The 19,052-nt window shown below is 45.2% G+C and overlaps 1 protein-coding gene across 4 annotated transcripts in view; it reads left to right on the forward strand.

The window, feature by feature from the left end:
- The first annotated feature begins 2,010 nt into the window (after positions 1-2,010).
- Positions 2,011-19,052, forward strand: part of LOC119163138 (BSD domain-containing protein 1) — a 40,492-nt gene continuing 23,450 nt past the window's right edge. For 2 of the 4 annotated variants that reach the window (XM_037415081.2, XM_037415083.2), the window contains exons 1-5: positions 2,012-2,085; positions 2,255-2,312; positions 5,358-5,474; positions 6,694-6,849; positions 11,902-12,012. In XM_037415081.2, coding sequence (XP_037270978.2) covers positions 2,072-2,085; positions 2,255-2,312; positions 5,358-5,474; positions 6,694-6,849; positions 11,902-12,012 — 456 coding nt within the window. In that variant the 5' untranslated portion in view covers positions 2,012-2,071. Of the gene's footprint in view, positions 2,086-2,254; positions 2,313-5,357; positions 5,475-6,693; positions 6,850-11,901; positions 12,013-19,052 lie in introns of all 4 variants that reach the window. The other 2 variants (XM_037415082.2, XM_075874142.1) reach the window with 2 other exon arrangements.

Genomic DNA, 19,052 nt, shown 5'->3' on the forward strand with positions numbered 1-19,052 from the left:
GAAATCCAATTAGCCTCAGTTGCCCCCAGTTGGTGTGACCTATTATACAATAGGTTTCAATAGGATGTTCTGAAGTGTCCAATCGAAATGCTATCAGTGGCCCTTCTCTAATTGGTCCCCCAACACAGCAAGAAAAAGTCACTTGGTCCAATCGGTCATACCGATTGGCCCCCAGTGGGATGGGCTAAAATAAATTGGGACCTTGAACTTCATTAGGAAAGCCCAATTTGAAATAATGGTTCCAAGGCAATCGGTGTAAATTTTTCATTTCGCCATCCTATTAGAATTTTCGATAACCCAAATGCTTGTGCAATTCAAAGTCAGTCCATATTGGAAGATTGTTATTCTGATCGGAATGTTTGAACATCATCATTATGCATGTTCATGTGATAAGAGGCCTTCGAATCGACATTTTTGTAGTAGCACCAATTGGATATTGTTACACATCCAATTGGTGTTTTATATAGGGCAGTTCCGGGTAGGAATAATTACGTATACTGAATCGATATTATTTATATTAAATATCCAGTCGAGGGAAATGCACCAGAGTTAAGATTGATCTAATAATTAATCAATATTTTTATAGTGAAACTCATAAATGGGAATGGGCTATGGACCATTTACACCAGATATGGTTCTAATGGGAATTCCACCAATTGATTCCAATTAAACTTTACTGATTGTCAATTGGTTTCATTTGGACATCACAGTAATGAGTAAAGCTATAAGACAAGAAAATAGTTCATAGAAATGTGTTTGCAACTACAACATTACTCCTGAAATAAAATATATTTACGTTTTAATATAAAGTGCCAGGTGTGTCATGTATTTCATCTGTTCACTTTACAGTCTGCCGCGAAAATTTCCCTAGTGTTTTCGGGTCCCGGCACAACTCACTACAGGCTGAAATTACTGACATGTTGAGTGAGATTATGTTTAGATATGAACACTACATGTGTGTAGAAATTTTTCATTTCACCGTAGCTTTCACAAATGCTAGGTTCATGAAATCTAACTGTTGTGTTCTGGGTTTCGGAATGACATGTGAGGATGCCAGGGGACGCCGCTCTGGCATCCAGGGTTTCAAGGCGACTGTAAAATAAAATCAGTGTATGTTTAGCAACCGTGGAGTGCGGTTGTTGTTCTTTCCTTCGGCGTTTCGCGCCAACCCGCGTGTTCGGGCTGGTCGGCGTCCCCGCCGGCCGCGTACGTCTCCGTCGGCCGTCTTCTTCTGCTTCGTCGGGACCAGCCAGCCCCCAACACAGCACTAACAACATAGTTTCTTACTTTTGATGCATATCCAATGAGATTAACAGATCAGACTCTTAATTCAGAGCTTCGTGGTATTTTATATTGGCGAGATTGGTCTGACCAATGAACCTAATTGGTCAACCCATTTATATTAGGTTTTTTTTTTATGCTACCCAGTGTTTGAGTTGGTTATGCCCCCCTTCAAACCTAACAGCTAGGACTTCCAATTGAACCCGTTGGAATATTTCAATTGGTATCCCAAAACACAATTGGAAACTTTTAATTGGTCGAATCGGAAATGTCCAATCGGTTTCAATGTGATCCGATTGTAAATTTCCGACTGGTCAGGAAAATTTTTCATTATTTTTTTTTTCTGACTGGGGGTGCGCCATAGAACTTGGAAATAATTCTCTTGGGACATAAACAAGAGTCTGAAAAGCAATATTTTGATGTTAGTTGGAAGAACGTGCCTTTCCCGAGGCCTTTTTATTGAGACCTTTACGACCCTGCGGATATGGCAGCTACTGCGGACGCGCGCAACTTTAATTGATCTTTCAAAGCAGACCACATCTCTCCATCACTGCACTACACTAATACCGAAACCGAAACCAAAATGTGGCTAAGATACTTGTTATAAATTATAGTAACGTTGCGTAATAAAAGCACTTGTAGTTGTTATACATTGTATTTGCTTTCTGAGTTGTACTTTTGTTAGTAAATGTTTTGAAGGATACTTTTTGTGTGTGCTAGTTTCGGTTTGCTGTTTGTAAACTCTAGCCACACGAGCCCTTTCTGTCGCTGTCATCGCAAAGATGTAAAGATGGCTGAGGGCACGTAAGTAACCGCTTCGTTAAAATAACCACGTTAAGCGTAATTACAGCGCGTATAACACGTAATGAGCATCACATATTATCGTAGCGACATCGTTTGTGCCCGATGCAGCGTCAGTTGTTCTTGCACTGCGCCTTAACTTGCTGTCGACAACGATTTTTTGCGTGTGCAGGAATCCTGACGAAGGAACGCCGTGGTGGAATACTTGGTTGCAGACAGCGAAAGACAAGGTGAGATGCCATAATTATGTGTTTTCGTTGCTTTGTTAGGCCTCCGTGCTTGCTGCATTGTAATGATATTGCGTTTACAGTCAGCGGCACACGATTTGCGTTGACGGGGTTGTCCCGAGCCGCTCGGGAGAGCGCACCGTTCGAGGGAAAAGGCGCGGCGCATTGGCCTCTTGCATCACGTTGCCGACTGTTTTTAGTGCTTTGCCCCTGCGTGGCGGTGTAGTTTTTTTTTTTTTTTCGCTTGCTATCCGCACTCTACGCCTGTCGCTTTATCTCTCATTGACACGCCGGCTACTCGCAACTAGCACCAGAAATAAAGGGTTTGTTTATCCTCGCCTCGAGTGGCGTTCGATTGTGCCGTTTTGTGAGCTTCCGAAACAAGCCTGCGACGGCACCGTTACGCAGTTCACATCCAGTACTGCGCGTCCTCTTGACTACACATGGTCTTTTTTTTTTCCTCCGCCTACATTCGTGAAAACTGTAGCTGTGATTCCTATCGCGAGCTCTCGTTGGCGAAAACCGCACCGCGGCGGTTATGACTCGCCCGCACAGCTGCGATCAGCGCTGTAGAAACCATGTGCGCGCTTCAGCTGGCTTCAGTTGCTCGGCAAGTGCGATGCAGCGAAACACCGTCCCTCTGTAATATAAAGTTGTTCTAACGCGTGTGACCCTAACACGCCTTGCTATCCCAGCGGTGTAGCGCCTCTGAGTTGCGCAGGACGTGGGTGCGATTTTCGACCATAGCGGTCGCATTTTGGTGCTTGGGAATGGGAAGACATTCTTGTAGTTAGATTTATGTGCACGTTAATTTTCTCGATACCTAGGCGCCTTTGTGTAGCTAGTTGAAATAGGTGATGTCGACATAAAAAAAGTTACGCTCGGGAAGTTTCAGTTTTGGAGTCGTGCGTTTCGAATCGGCTGTGGCATGCTTGGGCTCCTTTGCACAAATTTGCACAACGCGAGATTGCACATATTCGTGACGCATGCTGACGACCTCACTTCACCTTGGTGTGTAACTGAGCTGATGCTCCGAAGTAGGTGTTTTTTTTTTCTTTTTTTTCTTTTTTTTTTTTTTTTTTTTTTGTCGTGGAGCTGTGGATAGGTCGGGTCGTTGCCGTGTGGCTGGAACCATTTTGCGCCGAACGCATTGTTGCGAAGCCCGCGCAAGTGATTACTCATCAGAGTGTCTGGATCGCCTAGCACAACCGCTGTATAACAAATGCAAGCGTTTGGGCATTTACGCGCCAAACCACCTGTGCCGACAGCGTTCGCGCTTGTGCTTGTTTTCGTGTGGCGTTCGCATTCTCCCATTTCCTTCGCCAATCGCATCGGTTCACGAATATCGCACGCGCGACCGGCGTGTTTACTTGTGACCCTCAGATAAGCTGTGCGCTTGTGGGGCTGAAGTTTGTTCATTTTTCTTTCGATACTGTGGTTTTGGTATGCAGGCCGCGGTATGGACTAGCGCCTGTCAAGAGGACGACTGCACGACCTTGGTAGACACCTAGGTCTGCTTATCAGTACAGGGCATTAGATACCTCGCAAAGAAAGTCGGCATTCTGTCGATGCTGTGTCTCACATGCAGTGGGAACTAATAGACAATGATGCAAAAGAAAGTATAGGGGATGTTATTAGAACGTCATTCTAATGTAATTGTTTTAAAAAATGTGGATGAAATGATATATTGCAATCTGCAGGATCCAAACCCTGGGACGTTCGAATGACGTGTTCAGTGCTCTACCTCTGAGCTATGGAGGCAGTCATCCCCCCACCCTTCTTATAGGGTGTATAGGGGCATTTAGATTATGGGAACTTTACATATATACCCATTTAAATGTGAAAGTTCAGTGCCAGAGCATCGAACATGTCATTTGAAAGTTGCAGGTTCAGATTCTCCTGGTGGCAAGTTATCGTTTCATCTACATGTCAGCAGGCAAGAAAGAGTGTTCCACCCTCGCCGTGATGGCTATGGGCAGCTGTGACTGACCCACGTTTAATTGCACATATTACCCTATAATGTGGGCAAGAGGGATGACCATCACCGTGGCTCATTGGTAGAGCATCGTGCATGTTATTCAAAGGTTGCAGGTTCTTGTCCTGCCGGTGGCAAGTTATATTTTGTTCACATTCCTCAAATTTGCACTCCAGTTACTTCCAATAACATCTCCTATACTTTCTTTGGCAGTCATTGTCTGTTTGTTCTCACTAATAGTGCATAAGAGTGGTGATGTGTTGTTGCCCACGGTCATCATTTTGAGTGATTTTAATTGCTGGTATTAGGGGTTTGTAATTTACATATAAGGGCACAACTCTGTGGAGTTGAAAAAAAAAAACGAAGCTTGTAGCCATGTTGGTAAGTGGAGAACACATTTTGTTTTGCTGACAGGCATGTCATAGGGCATGGTATTTTAATAAGCTCTTTGAGCAACCTTTGCCTGAAAGTAGGAAAGAAAAGGAATTGATCAAGGGCCTATTTCCTTATTAAATACCACTTCAGCAATGTTACACAATGTCGGTCCTTATCGCCTCGGCACACGGCCAACGACCAAGCAAGGCTTCTTCCACATTTCACTTGTGTCATAGCAGCACGGCAGAGAAGCCCAATGAATGTGTGGCCGAAACTGCATCACTGTAGGACCAAGATGCCGTTTTGTAGAGTACCAATCAATGAAGTTGGTGCAAAGTAGTGGTGTCCACGGACAAAATTACGTCACTTCACGTACAAATATGCTTGGACTGACTCGGGATAAGAGCGCTAAAATTGGTCTACAAAATAAAGCATCTGCATGGCACATGGTGTGGTGCTATTCACAAAATGCGATCGCTGTGGCTGTCTGCACAAATTGGCAAGCTTGTGTGGGAGACGTCGAAGCTTGTTTACTGGCCTTTTCGAATAGTTGGAGTGTGTGGCTAAATGAAGACATGCCTTCATGAAAGGATTATTTCTGTATTGTTCTTGTTCATTTATTCACGTACTATGGAATGTCATGTCCCTGGTAAAGCCTTAATAGACGTCACCGTGATACTTAACTTGCCCTGATGCAGTCATCAACGGCTTACGAGTTCTTCAAGCGAGACCTGACAGAGTTCTCGAGCACAGTCCAGCAAGACACAGCGCAGGCGGTCTCGTCGACGGCGGCCTTCGTGCGAGACAAGCTCAAGGTCGGGAAACTTAAGTCGCCTCAAAGTGGAGGATAGCATAACTTCTTCAAATACTGTAGAAAACAACAATATCACAGATATTCATGCGTAATCGTTTCAATCATTGTGTTATTGAGGCTGAAGTGTTTTGTACCTCACTCCTATAATAAAGGTTTTCATTTGTCAATAATAGACACTAAGTACATTGAGTAAGGTTATAAATTGAAAGGTGATATAGAGACAGAAGCATTCGTTCAGTATACAAGTGGTGACATGTCAAAGAATAATTGACATGAAAGATGTCCTCTTATGTGTGCATGTTTATGAAGATGGTTCCTTCTTTTTTATTTTCAACGATAGACATTCAGACAGTGCAGTCATCTCAAACATTTTAGACAACTTTATTATGAATAACAAAGTTATTTGAGCTTATTATATAGGCAGGACATCACCCAATAATGAAACCACAGTTTCTTATCAAACACTGCTTGTTAATGAATATGAGTAGCTTATTAAATATATGAAGATACTGTTTATGCCATGCTATGCCACTCGGAAAGCTACATGTTTGTGATTAAAATAAGTGAAATTTATATATGCCAGTGAGTGTGGAGTTTGCCAGCTAACTGCTTGATCGCACTCCAAGCTTCATGCTGGCTTTTGATGAGCGTCGCTTCGTAACATGCCGAATAGCAGTAGAGATTTTATAAAGTAGTTTATGTACGAAGATCTTGAGATTGTATCAAGAGCTATAGTTGTGGTTCATGGTTTGAAAACGATTCAACGGTTCAACTGTAGCCATGTGCAAGTTCTGAAAGCAGCATATGTCTTCCTTAAAATAGACAAGCCTGCTCTAATAAGCGTGCTTTGGACTTGCATCATAAATTGGTTGGTCAGTGACCTCGTTATAAAGTAACATTGCTGTGTACGTGTGCGCAACTAATTTTTTAGTTACTGAGGAAATGGGCTGCTGACGTGCTGGGGTCATCTACAGTGGGCCTCTCCTGCCTTAAGCTGTATACAACTACAGATTCCGCCATCCTTTTATTTTGAACTTGGTCTTAGAAGTTGGTGCTCTCACACCTCTAGAAAGACAAAAACAATGCTTTTGCTGAAGGCTATAATGTTGGAATTCATCTGCAGTGAGCGTTTAGCCCTCCCTTTACTGCTCTCTGCACGGATGCCAATCTGAAGTTCTCTCCCTCCCTTCAATAAAGTTCTCTGTCTGTCTCTGCCCCAGTTGGATGGGGAGAACTCGGTGACGTCCAAAGCCAAGGAGGGCCTCACCAGCCTCATCGGGAGCATCAGCGAGGCCCTGTCGCCCACCTGGGACCCTGCTGATGACGAGCTGTCCGTCATCCACGACAATGAGGTGCATCCCGTCGACCGCTGGCAGGTAGGAGGCTGAGAAGATGTTCTGAAATGCACGAGGTGTGGCCACAGTCTTCGCGATACTTGCCAGTGTGAAAGCGGGCACTGTGTGGTAAAGAACTGCTTAGAATGTCTTGTGTTATTCCAAAGTTTGTGTTCTTAACCACACTTTACCATCACGAACATGTACAAATGTGTCGAACTAGCAGCCATTCAGAATGGGCAATGTATCTGTACACAAGCATAAAGTTGTGCCTTCATTGCTATTTATATTGGTCTCCTGTTGAAGAACCCTGCTTGGGTAACTTACAGTTATGGAAATACCCAAGGAATATTGCTTTTCTTAAATGTACACTGTTGCTTTTCGTATAAGTGGGTAGCGTGCATTAGTGCTGGTTTTGCGGCCTTTTGTGCTCCTCCGTATTCAACACTAACCCTCTCATTTGCGACCTTTACAAAAACGTCTATAAATGCCCCAGATTTACACAATATTTCAAGGCATTCAGTACTCTTTTGTAATTAAGTTGTAATGAATTATCTATATACAGTAGCTGATGGATTTTTCGGACTCCGAAAATTCGGACTTGTTTGATATTTCGGACTTGAAAAGTTCACCGACAGGGTTCCCATAGGGTCAATGCATTTTTTCGACCAATTTTTCGGACTAAATCGCTTGTTTTAAGCTGCGCCACGGAATATTACGGACGTTGCCATGTTGGATTTTTTGCCGGCTTGACTAAGCTTAGTGGCTTAATTTTAAAAGAGCTTTTTTGCCTCCAAAATTGGAAAGCGAACGACATATTTCAAGTTTCGAAGGCGTGTCTCTGCTTTAGAAAACGCGGCACGGGACCATTTTTCCGTCTTCGGTCAGCTATAGGGGTCAACACTGTCATCATCGCACCGTACAGGGAGGAGGCAGAGCTGCGCAGTGGTGAAGTGAATGTATGGTTGTAGTATGGTTCCTAGAATAGTGAATGTGCCTGCCACGATGACATTTTTCGCTCGTGCGTACGATGACAATTTCGTGCGCAGCGCCCACAGACGAAGAAATTCTTCGCCAGGTTATGCCGCCGCTGGAGAGCAGTTCGGATGATGATGACTGGAGACCGGATCATACGCAAATGCCTATTTTGTTTCTTGCGTTTTTATTGTGCAATTCTGATATATGAGCATGAATTCGAGGTTAAGAAGGGATTTTATGGTGTTTTTGTAGTGCCTATAAATGCCTATTTTAGGTGTTTGTACCTAAATGCCTATAAGTGCCTATAAATGCCTATTTTACAAATGAGCGCGTATGTGAGCGCTATTCTAGCGCAAACTTTGTTTTTGAGCGTGGTGTGAAACCGTTATTTATGTGAAAAAGGCAGCTATAATATTTCCAAACATTATAAGGTTCAACGAAGACAAAGCTGACATGCTGCGAGCAATTGGAGGATGAGTGTGACAAGTGCAAAAGACCCTATTTCTGCAGCCCTGAGTGAAAGAATGTCTCAGCGTCTGCAGGGGAAGGAGGAGTGAGAATGAAAGATGCGGTAAGAAAATAAATGTGATGTCTATGGCCAAGGATGTGGTGACCACCTTTTACAAATGGCTGTCCGGTGCCCTGAAGGAACTGAAGAACCACCCCGAGAACCTGGGTGTTGCGGCGGGAAAAGGAAGAGCAGGTTTTTCTGGGCAGCCGTGGATAGCTGGAAAACGAATGAAAACCCATGGAGGACCACTCATGGAATGTTCTTGTTGATTCAGTGGTGGCAAAGGTCGCCAAATCGTTTTACTAAGCCTGAGACAGGGGCGGGCATGTTCACAATCAACGGTGTAATTAGCATACATTCACTGTATGCTTGAATATGCTTGTTCCATATGAGATCCCTTGTCATATGTCTTTAAGTGACCAACTAAAAAAAAATACAGAACAGTGCTTCAAGGTTTGTCCAAAGCCATTACTCAAAAATGACAGCTGTAACAATATAAAATTTAACCAGGATAGGAATTACTATAATCGCACTGAATTAAACTGCATTTAAAGCTCCTGTGTCAAGCATTTCATGCTAAACTCACATTCGAAAATGAATGTACCCAAACAGTCCTCTTCGTGCAATGGTAATTAACATTTTAGAATATCGTATCAGATATATCTTTTCTAATAATTCATTTTTTATTTGATTCATGACAGAATGGAATGGCTTTTAAAGAGAACAAAGTGTGTTGTGTCAATGAAGGCGTGTTTTCTCTGACATTTTAACCCATCTGCTGCAGCGCTTTCAAGTAAAAATGTGATGTACAGGCGGATTTCGTTTTGTTTGTAATTTACTTTTTAAGCGTCTCTCTTTAGGTGACACAATAAGTTGTAGTTAGACATTAGAAGTTCTTGTGTGCTCAATGAAAAGCATTGTACCATGGTGATTTTACAAATTGGTTCGCTACGAGCCACCACAGCATGATGCGAAGGGGCAAGCTTGAATTCTTTGCCTCTAGCCCCATGTAGTCATCGTGAGCCTCATTCCTTCCCTGTTTTCTTCGGTATCGGCGCTGGAAAATCACATGAGGCATACGCACCGTGCACATTCGTGTATTACTCATTTCTGAGGAATGGATCACTCGGTGCGCATACTTTTGTAGACGCTGGCAAGGATCATGTATTGTTATTGCGGTACACCCCGTCGCTCCGCTGAAACTGCGGTCAGAGACGACGCACCAAACACAAGCTAAGCGTTGTCAGGGTTGGCGAAGGCACGATGCAGGAATGACGAGAAGACGAACGCGAGCGAAATGGGTACTAGTAGTAGTAGTAGTAGTAGTAGTAGTAGTAGTAGTAGTAGTAGTAGTAGTAGTAGTAGTAGTAGCAGCAGTGGTAGTATGTGTGGTTTAACGTTAAAAAATACCACATTATGAATATGAGGGATGCCGTAGTGGAGGTCTCCGCAAATGTTGACCAACCGGTGTTCTTTAACGTTAGTGCGCTGACATTCTACAGTACACGGGCATATACTTTCTCACGTCCATCTAGATGTGACCGCCGCGGCCACAATCGAACCCGCTGCATTCGGGTCAGCAGCGGAGCACCCTATAGCGACTGGTCCACTGAGGCAGATGGTAAACGAGGGCCAATTAGTTGATAGCATCTTGAGGCTATTCAAAACAAAAATAAAAATAATAAGAAGCTGAGATTCCGTTTGCATATTTCATTATTTTTCTCAGCATTCATTCATTATACTGATTTTCAAATGGCAGCGCGAAGACACAGGGAAAAGAAAGACAGAGACAAAGAGCGCTGTCTTTCTTTTCCGTTTGTTTTTGCGCTTCCCTTTCAAAATGATATGAAGCAGCTAGCCCAAACCATAGTACTTCTCAGGCATCCTACACAACAGAACACACAAACTGCACATGCCAAGTAATGTCACATGAAACGCTCCTAATGAGGTACCGTTTAAAATGCAGGATATAATCAGAAGACGGTACATTTTTCGTCTCTTTTTATAGATACAGCTAGCATTCATTTAACGAAGTTCTGATGAAAAGCATACAGAATGCGACATCAGCTCACCAATGTCAACGTAAAGGAGCGACGAAAAAACAGGACCATTCCTTGCTGTACGTCACTCCCTAGATCTTGGGGTGCACGCCCGCGAGAAGGGCAAGTGGCATTCATTAGAAATTAGAGCGTTTTTCCGCAAGATGTAATCTTGCAAATCTTAACAGGAATGATCGGGAGCACCCAGTGCACCATTACGCATGTCAGCTCGAAATGCCCAAACCAAGTGAGGGGCCCTTTAAGGTGTTCACCGAAAGGGAAAAAATCGGCCCTACGCGATTAGACCTAGCATCCCTCTCTTCTAGGGTATCAGTGGTCTCGTTATTTGCTCCCTCCTGCACTGCCTTTCCCAGCCACAACGAAACGAATGAGACCCATGAGAGTGTTAATTGAATGGTGGACACTTGACCCACAATGATAGACAATAAAACAAAAGACCACATACTGCAAATCGCACGGGAAATGCATGCCTATGTTAAATCCTTGGTACCTTTATTCTATCCTAAATATCTTTCTTGCTTCTTGCCGTAGATACAAGTCACCGACGTCGTTGTTTTGGGATATTTGAATTTTTGTAGAAATTTATTTTGCGTATAAGTATGATTTTGAGGGTCTAAAATGGTGTTTTACCTGCCTGTCTTTGGTGCCTAAAACACACTTTTTTTAGTGCCAAAAAATCCGGCCTCTAATGATAACGATGATCGCTCGCAGCTGTCGGTGGCGGAGATCGCCACCGCGGTGACATTGTCGAGCATTTACGGTGACGATGTGACCTTTGCGCAAATACGGGCGAACCAAATTACTTCCAAGCGTAGTATGAGGCAAGGCAGAATCATGGACTTTTTTTAAGTCTGCCTGATGCAATAAAGTTCATATTTTTGACAAAAACAAATTTTTCGGACTGTTAGATTTCTCGGACTTTTCTTTTCGGTCCCCGCCACGTTCGAAAAGTCGGTCAGTGACTGTATTCTTAAGTCAGTTTTGCCCTATATTTACGTAAATGGTACAAAACCTTTGGCTAAAGATACTGCGCAATTACATTTTGTATTATATTCATTTCAAAGAAAATATATTTTCGACTTGGGCCATAGAAGTTGCACGCCTTACAACATGTCAGGCATGTTGGTGACTTAAGTACAAAGATTGCATGCAGCAATACTCTGCAAGCTAAGTGAAGACTTGTTTATTACGCGGAAGGTTCAGATCATCCAAACTTCAAATTTTGTTTTTTCATAGCCTTTAGTCAACACAGATAGCAAAAACAGGCTGCGTAAACAATTTTGTACAAAGCAGGTCAAAGTGTTTCACATCAAGCTCGCCTTTGTGGCAAGATAAGTACACTGACACCTCGATATGACAAAATATCGGTTACAATGAAGTAAGTGAAGAATAGCTTTGTCATAAATACAGCGTAACAAATATACGTTTATAACAAAGTTTTGGATATAATGAAGCATTTCCATGGCATGTGTGACTGTTATAATGAAGCTTGAGTGTAGTGGGAAGATTTCATTGATGGTGTTCACCGGTCGGCTGTTATTCCAGGCCTGCCTGCGCTCAATTCTGGTTGACCGCAACACCTACTGCCATGAGCCAGACTCCCCGCCAGAGGTCTACGAGAGCTGGCTGGAGACCTTCAACATGGAAGACCACAAGGTAAGCACGGGTTTCCAGTGCGTTACCCAACAGAGGATACCCGTAGGCCTCTGCAAATAGTGAATTTTAGGGTTGAAGCGAATTCGAAGCACGTAGTGAATTTGGTCAAAGAATTTCAAATCAGGTTCGAATACTGTATATTTCATAGTATACAGAAAGATTGGCACACTTTTCATGATGCAGTTAACCTGCACAATATATTCTCATGAGGTCGTGACCTGGACGAATGGAGCACACTGCGAGTCGAATAATAAACTGTTTATTTGGGCGAACCTGTGCCCAGTAAACAGTAAGTTGGATTACAGTAGCAGTCTTGCACTGATAGCGGCAAACGGAGCATCGGCCGTCGATCAAGTGACAAGGGGCGAAGTGTGTCAGCATTTATACCCTCCATCGAATATTCTAGCATTATCGCTAGCGGTGAGGTAGGTTCTCGAATATTCTGTGACGTTCCCGAAGTGGGTATAATCTTAACAAAATAATCTACTAAAGCCTAGGAGCTTCTAGAACATTGTAGGCGTAGTTCGCACTGAGCGCAGTGTAACAGGGGTGATAACAAACCTAAGGAAAGTAAGGTGGAAAGATATATATATATATATATATATATATATATATATATATATATATATATATATATATTGTCGTGGTACAGCGCGAACCAAAGCCAGATAAACATTGACACAGCGACTCTCAGCAGCCGAACAGCAAGATCACCTTCCTTACCTTCGATCAGCCAGAGCTCCACTACCTGGTGTCTGTTAAATCCCCTTATCGTCGTTTTGGTCCACCAGTACACACGCGTCATTTGCCCCCCTCTTATGAGCATCGCCCCGATGCTAAACCAGTAGTGCAGTTTCTTTTTTTTTTTTAAGAAGTGTCTTGCGCAGTCACTACCTTTCATAAGGCTTCATGCGCACAACGTGAACTAGTTCAGGACGGTGCTGGCGAAGCCTCGTACTACATGAACTGTCGGGGATGACCTCGTAAGTAACATCACTCAGTCGTCGCAGTACTAGGTATGGCCCAAAGTATCTCCTTAGGAGCTTTTCAGAGAGTCCTCCTTTCCGTATGGGCGTCCAAACCCATATTCTGTCGCCGATCTAGTAAACGACTGTTCTGCGGCGAGAATTGAAGTGGCTGGCGTCTTACTCTTGTTGTTGCTGGATTCGCAAGCGTGCTAGTTGCCTTGCTTCTTCCGCTCGTTCTGTAAACATCTTGGCGTCCGGTTCGATGTCGTCGCATTCGTGCGCTAGCATCGCATCTAACATGGTTCGTACTTCTCTTCCGTGAATTAGGCTGAACGGGGTCATCCGGGTTGTTTCTTGCTTGGCCGTGTTGTATGCAAACGCGATATATGGCAAGATTTCGGCCCAATTTTTGTGTTCGACGTTTACGTACATTGAAAGCATGTCTTCAATTGTTTTGTTCAGACGCTCTGTAAGCCCGTTCATTTGCGTGTGGTAGGCACTGGTCTTACGATGGGTTGTTCCACTCAGCATGAGGACTTGATCCAAAAGAGCTGCCGTAAATGTGGTTCCTCTGTCTGTGATTACGACGCTTGATGCACCATACTGCAGGACAACGTTCTCGATGAAAAATTGTGCCACCTCCGCTGCTGTACCTCTCTTGATAGCCTTTGTTTCCGCATAACGGGTAAGGTAATCAGTCGTGACGATAACCCAGCGGTTCCCAGCAGTAGAAGTAGGAAGTGGGCCCAAAATATCCATGCCAATCTGGTCGAATGGTCTTTTGGGACCTGCACAGGCTGCAGGAGGCCAGCTGATTTAGTCGGCAGTGACTTCCGTTGCTGGCAGTCGAGGCAAGTACGAACATGGTGTTTTACGGCGATGGTCAGTCTTGGCCAGAAGGAGCGTTGCCGTACTCTGGCCAACGTTCTCGTGTAACCTAAGTGGCCTGAAGTCACCTCATTGTGGCATGCTTTGAGTACTTCGGAGCGAAGGGCTGGTGGGATGACTAGCAAGTACGCAGATCCTGCCGAAGAGAAGTTTCTTTTGTATAGTACTTCGCCCGTAAGCAAAATGATGACAGCGCTCTTACGAAAACAGTTGGTGCCTTCTCAGATCTTCCGTCCAGGTAATTAATTAGGGCAAGTAACTCAGGGTCGTCATGTTGTTGCTGCGCAATAGCGGTCGAGTCAAGCACACCGAGAAATGCTGTTTCGTCCTCATCGGATAAAGTTGCCAATTTAATGGGTGAGCGGGATAAACAGTCGACGTCCATGTGGCGGTTCCCTGAATTGTGTACGACCGTCATGTCGTACTCCTGCAGCCTGAGACTCCAACGTGCTAATTTCCTGGTAGGATCTTTGAGTTGTCGACCAACACAGTGAATGGTGGTCGCTGACGACTTTGAAAGGGCGGCCGTATAAATACGGGCGAAATTTTGTGACCGCCCATACCACGGCGAGGCATTCCTTCTCAGTTGTGGAGTAATTAGTCTCGCCGCGTGTTAGTGTTCGGCTTCCATAGACGATTACTCTTTCTGTGCCCTCTTGCAGCTGCACAAGCACAGCTCCCAAACAAACATTGCTGGAATCAGTGTGTAGCATCGTTGGGGCTTTCTGATCAAAGTGGGCAAGCACTGGAGGCGTCTGTAGTCGCTGGCGGAGGTTCTTAAAAGCTCTTCGTTGCTCCATTGGAAGGCAACATCTTCTCTCGTGAGGCTGGTTAACGGTGATGCGATGCGCGCGAAGTCTGCGATGAATCGCCTATAATATGCACGTAGTCCGAGGAATCGTCAGACAGCCTTTTTATCAGTCGGCACCGCGAACTGTGCAACAGCTGCGATCTTTTCAGGATCAGAACGAACGCCTGCGTGACTGACAACGTGGCCAAGAAATTGCAGCTCTTCATAGCAAAAGTGGCACTTTTCAGGCTTTAACGTCAAGCCCGCGGACCGTATGGCTTGTACAACTGCCTCAAGTCTTTTAAGGTGCTGGTCAAATGTTGCGGCGAAAACTACGACATCATCAAGGTAGACCAAGCAGGTTTTCTACTTCAACCCAGAAAGTACGGTATCCATGAGTCTTTGAAAGGTAGCAGGCGCTGAGCATAAACCGAAGGGCAAGGCTTTAAATTCATATAAGCCATCTGGTGTCACAAAAGCAGTCTTCTCGAGGTCTCTTGGGTCTACTTCGATTTGCCAATACCCACTCCTTAAGTCTATCGATGAAAAGTAACGAGCATGTCAAAGTCTGTCGAAAGAGTCATCTATACGAGGAAGTGGATACACATCTCTCTTTTTCACCTGACTGAGTTTTCGATAATCTACACAGAAGTGCAGGCTGCCGTCTTTTTTTTTTTTTAACGAGGACTACAGGTGACGCCCAGGGGCTTTTTGAGGGCTGAATGACGTCATCTTCTAGCATTTTGTCGACTTCCTCTTCTATCACTTCGCGTTCCTTTGGAGCCACGCGATAGGGGTTTTGGTGAATTGTTCTCGCAATGTCCTCGGTAATTATCCGATGCTTGGTTAGAGGCTTGCGGCCAACTCTTGATGTTGTCGAAAAGCAGTCTTTGAATTCGGCCAGTAGCTCAAGCAGCCTCTTTCGCTCGTTTTTAGGCAAAATAGTGCTAACGTCGAGAACTGGTGTTGATTCAAGTTTTGGCGCCTCGTCGACTACTGCCAAGCAGCCTTCTGCGTCTGTGATATCGTCGAAGTAAGCGACGGCCATGCCTTTTGGAAGGAGCCGGCGCTCTTCACTAAAGTTTGTCAAAAGCAAGTTCGTGCGTCCAGCGGCGACACTGACGATACCTCTTGCGACGGAAATGCCGTGTGTGTGGAGGAGCGAGCTTATTCGGTCTGCTACTCCTTCGCCGTCAAACTGGACAGCGGCTGCCACAGAAACAAGCATGCATGATCGAAGAGGGAGAACCACATCGTCATCAGTTAGACGCCATTGGTTTGGTCGCGCCTGTGTACAATCAGGTGCACCCGAACTGTTGCGGAACGTAATCAAACTGTCTGGGATATTGATGACGGTGCTGTACTCTCGTAAGAAGTCCATACCATTAATTAGATCCTTGCAGCATGCGGCGAGAACGACGAAACGAAGGAAGAACCTCCTATGTCAATTCTCGCTGTGCATCTTCTAGAGGGAATCAATAACTGACCACCTGCCGTCCTTATTTGAGGGCCTGTCCACGGCGTCTTTACTTTCTTGAGGCGGATGGCGAGGTCCTGACTGATAATAGAAAAGTCGGCACCGGTGTCGACTAAGGCTGTTACTTTCTGGCAGTCAAGAAAACATTTAGGTTGGCGGTCACAGTGTCGTCGCTGTCACGTCTTGTCGGATTTACAGCGTCGTGTAATGGGGGCTTTTCATCGTCATCTTCATGGCCTGCAACCTTACCACCGGAGGTCGCCGCCCTCAGTTTCCCCGGCGCGGGCTGGGTGACCTTCTTGCGTTAAGGTCCGCGAAGGTACGTGGGTGTGACGAAGGTGAATGAGCGGAAGAAGGAGAGCGGGATTGACGTCCCAAACCTGGCTGGCGGGTAGGTATTGCCTCCTCGTCAGAAGTACGGTAGTCATAAAAGTGAGAACGGGCTCCATGGAAAGAGGCGCCCTCACGGCGTGGTATGTATTCTTTGCTCGCATGTCGATCGTCAGACCATGTTCGAAGAGGGCGGAACGAATCACTGCAGTACCAGCAATGACGGGCAATATGACCTGCACCTCCGCAGTTAAAGCATAATGGACGTCGATCAATTGTGCGCCATGCGTCTGTTCTTCGGAGCGGTGGACGTCTGAGCCTCCCTTCTTGCGACGATGCCCATGGTGCTGCTGTGGACAGCTGGTGGTACGTCGGTTGGTTTTGCGGTCGGCTTAGGGTCTGCTCTTGCGGGGCTGACCAAGGAACTGTCGGCACTGCGTGGTATGGCGGCGATGTACCAGATGGTGAATGTCGCGGAGCGTTGGCGTAGCTCATGGGACGGTGCTCGTCATCAGGACCAGCGGTAGAAAATGCGTGGCAGATTTCGTCGCGTACCACGTCAGCGATGGACGCAACGGGGGTTTGAGCAACCGGAGTCGTGAACTTTTGCAGTTCTTCGTGAACTATCTCCCTAATGAGGTCTCGCAGGGAGCTTTGATTCTCAGGTATGGCGGCTGCATTGATTGGGGCGCTGCTAGACATTCGATGATACTGCCTGCATCGTTGATGGAGGGCTCGCTCAATAGCCGTAACCTCCTTGATAAAGTCAACTTCGGTACTTGGAGGGTGGCGCAGTAGCCCGGCGAAAAGTTGCTCCTTCGCGCTGCTCATGAGGTAGCTCAACTTTCTATCTTCGCTCATGTTCGGGTGAGCTCGACGAAAAAGACGAGTCATATCTTCAGCAAACATAGTAACGCTTTCATTGGGTTTTTGAACCCGTAGCTCCAGCAGCTGCTGCGCACGGTCGCGTCGATTGACATTGGCGAACGTGTCGACAAGCTGTTGTCGAAAGTCGCCCCAAGTTAACAGACTGGCTTCTCTGTTCTCATATCAAATTTTTGCACCGCCGTCAAGGTAGAAATAGACGCGTGAGAGCTTTTCTTGTTCAGGCCATAGATTAATCTTGGCAACACGCTCATAGCGCTCAAGCCAGTCATCAACATCTTCATGGGCGCCGCCACTAAAGTGATCGAGAACCAGTGGTTGAAAGATGGTTACCTGTGAAGGCTGTGTCGGCGGGGGGGCCTTGGGGCGCCGGTTGCGGACTGGCGTTGGCCATTTGGAGAGGTAATCGGCGCCTGCGAGGTTCCATGGAAGGAGTGAACTCAGGAGCGAGGCCTATGAGCCGCCGACTGAACCGGTGCACGGGAGTTGCAATGGGTGACAATGCGTCGGAGGTAGATGAACGGCTGCCAGTGGGAGTATGGAGCATTAGGTAGGGTTGCGGTCCAGCACTTCCACCAGTGTCGCGGCACAGCGCGAACCAAAGGGAGATAAACGTTGACACAGCGACTCTCAACAGCCGAACAGCAAGATCACCTTCTTTATGTTTGATCAGCCAGAGCTCCACTACCTGGTGTCCGCCAAATCCCCTTATCGTCGTTTTGGTCCACCAGTACACACGCGTCAATATATATATAATATATATATTAATTCAAACAAGGCCTGTGCAAATGCTATATATATATATATTTTTTTTTTTGTTCAAAAGAAGTGGAAACAACTTTGAACAGCATTTGACTTGAACGTGATGATGTGTGAAATATGCAAAGTTCTAAAATTTACTATACTTAAAACATATAAGCCGGTGTAACAAGCATTTCAACTTAGAAAAGAAAATGGAATGATCAATGTGATGGTAATAGGTTCATGTAACCTTGGAAGTAGGGCTTCGCGGCAGTGCAGATTTCTCTTAAATAGGCGTTTCCAGCCTTTAGCACCCCTTCACAGTAGTTAAACCACCTTTACAAAAAGTTACATGAAGGCTAATGGGCATTGAATAGTTGCAGCGCGAGCACGAATGTGCTAGAAGAAACAGATGAAAGTCTGTTTCACGTGCAGCGTCGTGGAATATTCGGCAAGGGACATGTCCGGAAGAAGTTCGCGCAGCAGCGCTCATGTTGTCCTCTTTGCCTTCCATACCTCGACTTTCGTCTGTTTCTTCTAGCACATTCGTGCTTGCGCTGCAACCCTTATTATCATGAATTCAAACCAACTAGCCCAAATCGCCATTCTTCTTCAAGGCATTGCATAGGTATTTTCACTGCTTAGCACCCCACTACTGCAGTGAAACCACTTTTACGGGGAAGGGGGGGGGGTTGAGCTTAGAAGTGTATTATTGTACACTTACTCGTTCATTTTGAATGCTTCGAAATTTAAATTCGAATTGAAGGGAATTTGAATGCAGTAATATTCATTCGAATAACTGATGCATTTGAATATTTGCACAAGTCTAAAGTCTCGTGGTTTCGGAAAGAAAGTTGCATGCATTCATAGTTAAATCTTAGGAGATCTCATCTGATCATCATATGATGTAGCAAGTGCAGGCATCATTATGATGAAGACATCACCAACTGGAAAAAGTGCC

The sequence above is a fragment of the Rhipicephalus microplus genome, chromosome 9 (genome assembly GCF_043290135.1).
Source record: "Rhipicephalus microplus isolate Deutch F79 chromosome 9, USDA_Rmic, whole genome shotgun sequence".
Classification (NCBI taxonomy): domain Eukaryota; kingdom Metazoa; phylum Arthropoda; class Arachnida; order Ixodida; family Ixodidae; genus Rhipicephalus; species Rhipicephalus microplus.